This window comes from Branchiostoma belcheri, unplaced genomic scaffold, assembly GCF_001625305.1.
Source record: "Branchiostoma belcheri isolate BF01 breed outbred unplaced genomic scaffold, Haploidv18h27 scaffold202, whole genome shotgun sequence".
Lineage (NCBI taxonomy): Eukaryota > Metazoa > Chordata > Leptocardii > Amphioxiformes > Branchiostomatidae > Branchiostoma > Branchiostoma belcheri.
The window spans coordinates 164,472-172,304 of NW_017803514.1; the positions used below are offsets into that span (position 1 = coordinate 164,472).

The 7,833-nt window shown below is 42.9% G+C and overlaps 1 protein-coding gene across 1 annotated transcript; it reads left to right on the plus strand.

The window, feature by feature from the left end:
- The first annotated feature begins 467 nt into the window (after positions 1-467).
- On the plus strand, positions 468-7,833 carry LOC109469437 (erythritol/L-threitol dehydrogenase-like). The gene is made up of 12 exons (XM_019767953.1): positions 468-616; positions 1,549-1,674; positions 2,238-2,321; positions 2,755-2,859; positions 3,322-3,363; positions 3,518-3,567; positions 4,219-4,419; positions 5,036-5,181; positions 6,048-6,142; positions 6,395-6,421; positions 6,563-6,621; positions 7,047-7,833. The coding sequence occupies exons 1-12, from the start codon at positions 559-561 to the stop codon at positions 7,146-7,148; spliced, it is 1,095 nt and encodes a 364-aa protein (XP_019623512.1). The 5' UTR covers positions 468-558; the 3' UTR covers positions 7,149-7,833.

Consider the following 7,833-nt stretch of genomic DNA (forward strand, 5'->3'; position numbering starts at 1 on the left):
GGCGGTTGCAGGGCGCAGGACACCACAACAGTTGAACAATTTTGGCTTCTGTGCCTGTGTCTAATATTTTAAACCTATATATAACTATATAACTCTGAATAAATTTGAATTTTTTACAAATATATATTTTATGATAATCTACAGTGATAGCTTTTAGCCACTTTTTCTTAATATATATTCTCCAGCAAACGTCTAGATGTGTAACGTTACACAATAAGTACGTTGTAGAACACAAAACGGTTGTACCAAGACTTGTCCTAAACTATTCTGGACAAGTCTTGTATGGTCTCTTTCCCACTCACACACAGTATATACATCCACTGCAACAATGATTAAACAGTTTTATCCAATCTCTATACGTATCATGGGCTTTCAGTCGTTTATGTAATACCTTATGCGGTATAGGGCCGATCGCGATACTATATGGATAAACAGGCGTCCCCACCAGAGGGCGACCTTTACCCTTTGTACCCCTGTGACCTTTGGAACACTGCCTGCCACGACTGCGTCAAAGTTTTCGATCTCTGGTTTTCTGAAGTGTTTTTCAACGCCTTGAAGATGTCTTCGGTTCCAGGGATCCCCGCCAAGATGAAAGGAGTGGTCTGCTACGCTCCAGGTAACGTTAACGCCAGGTAACGTTTAACGTCAGGTAACGTCTAGTTACGTCAGGTAACGCATGAGATAACTCCAGGCAAGGAACAACAGAAAATGTCAACAAAATTATGATGTTTGTACCAGCGAAAAAAACAGTCGACTTTTCCAGTCGGTTCACAAATAGTTTATCTGACAAATCTAATGTCTTTTGTTACAAAAATCAGCAGGTTTTGGCAGAAGAAAGTTGGAAAAGTTGACTCCCATAACATATTATCATGTCTGCTCTTTGTACCGTTCGGAAAAGGGGGCGGGGCCATCATATCCAGAACCGTACGCCTGTTTAGCTACATGTAGTTCCTATGCCTCAATGGGTTAGGATTAGGATCAGGCACGGTTCTGGATAGTCTCCGCGTGTCCAAGAACGTAGATTTGCCCCAGGCAAGGTTCTGGATAGTCTCTGGATATCCAAGAACGTAGATTTGCCCCTGAAGCATGGTTCTGGATAGTCTCTGGATATCCAAGAACGTAGATTTGCCTCAGGTACGGTTCTGGATAGTCTCTGGATATCCAAGAACGTAGATTTGCCTCAGGTACGGTTCTGGATAGTCTCTGGATATCCAAGAATGTAGATTTGCCTCAGGTACGGTTCTGGATAGTCTCTGGATATCCAAGAACGTAGATTTGCCTTAGGTACGGTTCTGGATATGTGCGGAACGGTTCTGGATATGTGCGGACTATCCAGAACCCTGCCTGCGCAATTTGAGCTGAGGATAAAACACAGCCCGGGGTGTATGTAAATGTAAAGGTGTACTTTGTACCGGTTGATAATTTACAAATAATGTTTTATCATGTGGCTTGAGTTACTTTGACCTTGGGTGAAAGGGCACCCAGTGTCCCAGAGAAGGTGTGTTGTGAAAACTGGACCCAACATGAGCATGCCCCGCTGCACTTCAGGTGACTACCGCATGGAGGCGCTTGACGTGCCGACCGTTGGACCGGAGGAGGTTCTGGTGAAGGTGACTGCCGTTGGAATCTGTGCAGGGGATGCCAAGTGCTTCGCTGGGGCTCCGCTGTTCTGGGGTAGGTACGGTAGCCCATAGGTACATTAGTGCTGGACCAGGTACGGTAGCCCATAGGTACATTAGTGCTGGACCAGGTACGGTAGCCCATAGGTACATTAGTGCTGGGGGTAAGTACTGCAGCCCACAGGTACATTAGTGATGGGAACAGGTACGGTAGCCCTCAGGTACATTAGCGCTGGGGGTAAGTACTGCAGCCCTCAGGTACATTAGTGATGAGAAAGGTACGGTAGCCCTCAGGTACATTAGCGAGGGGGGTAAGTACTGCAGCCCTCAGGTACATTAGTGATGAGAAAGGTACGGTAGCCCACAGGTACATTAGTGCTGGGCCAGGTAAGGTAGCCCACAGGTACATTAGTGAAGGAACCAGGTACGGTAGCCCACAGGTACATCAGTGCTGGAGGAGGTTCTGGTTAAGATGAATCCTGTGAGATCTGTGCCGGGGATACCAAGTGCTTCTCCGGGGTGCCGCTATTCTGTGTCTCCTTATTTGTAAACTACCTTTTTTTATTCATTGATCTATCTTTTTTGACATGTCTGATCTGTTGCCATTCTCATTCCCAGGTGACAAGGACCGAGAGCCGTACTGCCAGCCGCCCATCGTACCCGGGCACGAGTTTATTGGGGAGGTGGTCGCACTGGGACCAGGTACGGTAGCCCATAGGTACATTTAAGGCCGGGACCAGGTACCGTAGCCTATAGGTACATTTGTGTTGGGACCAGGTACTGTAGCCCATAGGTACATTAGTGCTGGCATCAGGTACGGTAGCCCACAGGTACATTTGTGTTGGGACCAGGTATGGTAGCTCATAGGTACATTAGTGCTGGGATCAAGTAAGGTAGCCTACTAGTACATTATTATTGAGAACAGATACGGTAGCCCAGAGGTACATTTGTATAAGTAGACCCTGACTTTGCCTTCTGTGCTGTAATGACTGCGGAGAAGTTCTCCCTTGAGCTGGGAGACCAGGTACGGTACCCCACAGGTACATTAGTATTGTGCAAGGTACGGTAGCCCACAGGTACATTAGTGCTGTGTGTAGTACGGTAGCCCACAGGTACATTTGTTTCCGTTCTTCAGGAGCTGCAGAGAAGTTTTCCCTGGAGCTGGGAGATCAGGCCATCGCTGAGAGCATCGTGCCATGCTGGAAGTGCCGATACTGTCTGAGGGGGCAATATCACATGTGTACGTACTGTTATACCACATTTGTACATACTGTTATACGACATGTGTACGTACTGTTATACCACATGTGTACGTTCTGTTATATTGTCTGAGGGGGCAATACAACATGTGTACGTACTGTTATATTGTGTGAGGGGGCAATACCACATGTGTACGTACTGTTATACCACATGTGTACGTACTGTTATACCACATGTGTACGTACTGTTATACCACATGTGTACGTACTGTTATACCACATGTGTACGTACTGTTATACCACATGTGTACGTTCCCTTATATTATATCCATACATGGGAGGGAAGTTGGGAGGGAAATACATTTATGTACAGCATCCTTCCTTTGCTGGAGTGTCTCCTACTGGGATCTTTCAAAACATCATCAGAAGAGCATCAGATCAGTCAAAGGATTGAGAAAATTAATGTTTTTGTTTTCCTTGTTATTGTTATTTTCTGGCTACAGGCATGCCGCATGACATCTTCGGCTTTCACCAGCGAACTCCAGGTACATAATGTAAGGCCGTCAGACTTGAGATCTTTAGTTCTTATTCTTATGAGCCTCCTTTGTTGTGCAGAAGCAAGAAGCTCGAGGTTATAATGTTTTTTTGCAGATAGAAGATGAATGTTTGGTTTGACTTGGTCTGTCCTGCCCGTTCCAGGAGCCATGGCAGGGTACATGAAGTACATATCCGACAGTATCATCCACAAGGTGGGCAGAACAACTGTTTACACATTTGTGTATATCAGGCTATGTTTCATTTAATGGTCAGTTATTACTGTGTTTAGTTGATGCATTGTTCTATAGGTAAAACCCATATGTCTTTAGATCTGTAGTTTCCCGTCACAGTTACTGTGCAGTCATGCACACTGGTCCCCAGAGGGAGCACTAAATTGTTTTGTAAGAAAGAGTCAAATAGAAGTTGTGCTGTACGTTTATGTGTTGATTCTTGGTTAGAGGAATGCAAGCTGTTAACATGGTTTAGTTACTGCATTCAGTGCAATGTTTGATAACCTAAGTTTGCAATGTTTGATAACCTAAGGAACTCGGGGGGGATCAGGGTACCCAGGGCTAGAACAAACAGACTGTATAATTCATTCTTACATTACTCAATCCGTCTATACAACAGCCAAATGAAGGCCTAGTGCCTCTGTGTATAATGTAAGTGTTGTGATGTCTCTAATGTACTTTTGCTAAGCTGACTCGTGTTTACTTTTTGTTAGGTCAACACAATTCAGTTGTACCATATACTATGTTGATTTTTATGAATAAAGTATAAAGTATGTAAAACTCAATATTATGTGACTGATTGTGACAACTATCTTACATAGTTAGTATATTGTTGATGTTTTTACCCTGAAGGTGCCAAAATCTGTCCCTCCTCACCACGCGGCTTTCATCGAGCCGCTGGCCTGTTCCATTCACGCTGTGGAGAGGGGGGAGATCCAGTTCCGGGACGTGGTGGTGGTGTCGGGCTGCGGCCCCCTCGGCCTGGGAATGGTAGCAGCCGCCAAACAGAAAAACCCGGCGAAACTGATCGCTCTGGATCTGTATGACTGGAAGGTACGTTTGAACTTTGGATAGAAAAATACTCTGTTCAAGATGCCTGACTCATGTTACCATAGTCCTGCACCCTAAGACATGAGTATGGGAGTAGGTATAAGGTAAGGTAAGGTTTCTGCAACAGATATTAGTCAACTGAATGTGTTTTCCTACATAACCTAAAATAGACTCATTGAAAAGAAAATTTCAAGTACAATGTTTACATGAAGAAAGGTTGGCAAAACATTTTAAATTCTGCATCACTGGTATTCCCAGTAAATTGTATCAATAAAACTTTGAGGATGTAATACATGTATTAACTAAGTATGAGTACAATCTCATCTCTTGTTTAAAGTTAGAACTTTAGATCCAACACAAAGAAGTTCTCTCACCTAGAGCTTTTGACCAGTCACTCTGGTCTTCCTCAGTAGACTGACCCAGTGAGGCTTGTCACGTGGCTTCTTTGACTGGGCTGAGTCAGTCTGCTGAGGAAGACCAGTGAGAGTGACTGGTTGAAGGCTCTAGATCTAGGTGAGAGAACTTTTTGTGTTGGATCTAAGTTTTAAGTCTAAACATGTAACTACCAAGATGAACACAGAATCTGATATGATAATCTCATCACCTTTTGTCTGCCCAGTTGGATGTTGCGAAGAAGTGCGGCGCCGACGTCGTGTTAAACCCAGGAAACTGTGATGTCATCGCGGAGGTGAAGAAGCTGACAGACGGATACGGATGTGACGTTTACATCGAGGCAACCGGCAGCCCTGTCTCCGTTAAACAGGGGTACGTGGTCGGATAACTAAGATTATTCTGAATCAGTAATGGTTTACATGTATCTATGACTGAGTTCAGGTTACATGTATCCAGATCAGAAATACAAATACTAGTACTAAGATTAACAGTAGAATGTAAAATATAAATTATTCTAATTGATTACTAGAAAGGTAACATTTGCAAAACAAATGCATAATGTGGAAACAAACAAATGCTATTCTTTTTGTTTTACCCATCACTTTATGTTTAAGAAAAAACAAAAACTGAGAAGTTACCAACAAATGAACTTTATGTGTCCTGATGAAGTGACAAACAAATACTTTTGATTGATTTGATTTGATGGAATTGTCACAGTACAATATGCATGGGGCACAGGCAGCTTTCACTGGTGTTGTTCCCCACACAAAAAACATTTATTATAATTTACTGTTACCATTAAATAGAGAATACATTTTTTTATACTATCTTGAAAGTTCATCTGTGTTGGTAGTTACATGTTTAAAGTTAAAACTTTTGGTCCAACACAAAAAAATTCTCTCACCTAGAGCTTTCGACCAGTTACTCTGGTCTTCCTCAGTAGACTGACCCAGTGAAGCTTGTCACGTGGCTTCTTTGAAGTGTGACGTCAACACTGGGTCAAAGGTATCTGGTAGACGATGTCGGCCCCCGTTGCGGTTCAATGTAGGGTGATGGGCCCTGATGTAAATGGCTTCCTTCACCCCTCTCAGGAAATAATCTTGTTCAGTGTCTAAAATCCTTACAGTGTCAGTCAGTCTACTGAGGAAGACCAGAGTGACTGGTTGAAACTGTTTGTGTTGGACCAAAAGTTTTCACTTTAAACGAGAATACGTTTTGTGTTGTCTCTGTCCTGACAGGCTGCACATGATTGCCAAGCTGGGCACGTTTGTGGAGTTCAGCGTGTTCAAGAACGAGACGTCCGTCGACTGGACCATCATCGGAGACACCAAACGTTTGTTTGTTTATTAAGGAATCTCCAATGATCACCTGTTGTATCTGTTGAGCATGACAAAGACTCGGGATGTTTTCATTACTAAGCTTACGAGTTCATTAACCTATTTTAGAGTGACTTAAGGATTATTTCCTCACCAATCTTGTCTTTGCAATCAAATTTTCCTGAAACCATGTTTTATCCATGAGAACCAGTAACGCTCAGGCGTTTCTATCTGGATATACGTCCCTTATTTTGTTATTTTGTTTACAGAACTGAACATTCACGGCTGCCATTTGGGTAAGTACAAAACTTCTACCTATGGATACCATGTCCTCATATGTAGGATTCAACAGTATCATTTCATGTCAGATCATGTATGGTTGGTTCTAAACTCATGGTTCCTAACCCTCCCTGCCGGCCTGTTGGTTTGTCCTGCAGGTTACAACACCTACCCCAAAGCAATCTCCATGATCGCCAAGAAGGAACTCCCTATAGAGGTCAGTACATTAGAAACTTGCTGTCATCAAAAAACTTTCTTTTCTTTAAGAATGGAACAAAGTGTTTAATATAGCAAAGGACATCAGTCAATTGTCAAAGTGTGACCTGTTTGCATGAGTGTCATGTTTTCACTGCAGAAACACACAGAAACAATAGAATATTATCTTGAAAGTTTATCTAGAAGTCATTATGCTCATTCCTTGCACATAGACCAGAGTTGTACAGTTGAAAATTTGGATAAGTCCAATTTCATGCGTGTGTGTTGGAAATTGCAGTTTAAACTTGCTTCACAATAGAATATTAATTACTATAGATAGGTACCACTCAATATCATATTTGCCCAGACAGCTAATCTGTACAGCTATTCTGTAGTCAGAGTGAACTCTTGTCTTTCCTGACGTTTTTTTTTGCCGTTGTTTCGCAGGACATCATCACCCAGCAGCTGCCTCTGTCTGACGTGGTGAAGGGCATTGACCTTGTCAACAGCAGTAGCCAGTCCATCAAGGTCGTGCTCATCCCGGAATGATGCTGCACACAATCTGTAGTGTCAGCAAAACTCGTGCTGATCCCAGATTGGAGATACATGTACACATAATTTGGAGCATCATCAAAAGTTGTGCTCATCCTGGAATGATGCTGCACACAATCTGCAGCATCATCAGAAATCGTGCTGTTCTCAGAATATAGCTGCACATAATCTGTAGTATCATCAAAAGTCGTGCTCATTACAGAATGGTATTGCATGAACACATAATCTGCAGCATCATCAAAACTTGTGCTCGATCTTGCTGATCCCGGAATGGACGTCACATAATCTGTAGCGTCATCAAAAGTTGTCCTGATCCCAGGATGACACTGCAAATAATCTGTGGCGTCATCAAAACTTGTGCTCATTCCAGAATGGAGATACATGTGCACATAATTTGTAGCATCATCAAAAGTTGTGCTCATCCCAAAATGATGCTGCACACAATCTGTAACGTGATCAAAAGTTGTGCTCTAATCAGAATGGAAGGTGCACATAATCTGTAGCATCATAAAATTCCGTGAACATCTCAGGACTGTATGTGCCCACAATCTGCAGTGTCATCAAAAGTTGTGCTCATTACAGAGTGGTGTTGTACATAATCTGCAGCATCATCAAAGAAACAGAATGATGCAATTTTGACGAAATGTCTCATAAAGAGAATGCCCTTCAGCACCAGGGACAG

Coding starts and splice junctions, on each gene's coding strand:
- LOC109469437 (XM_019767953.1), top strand. CDS start 559: ATGTCTTCGGTTCCAGGGATCCCCGCCAAGATGAAAGGAGTGGTCTGC. Junction 2,322..2,754: donor GGTGGTCGCACTGGGACCAG/GTACGGTAGCCC, acceptor TCCGTTCTTCAG/GAGCTGCAGAGAAGTTTTCC. Junction 2,860..3,321: donor GAGGGGGCAATATCACATGT/GTACGTACTGTT, acceptor TTCTGGCTACAG/GCATGCCGCATGACATCTTC.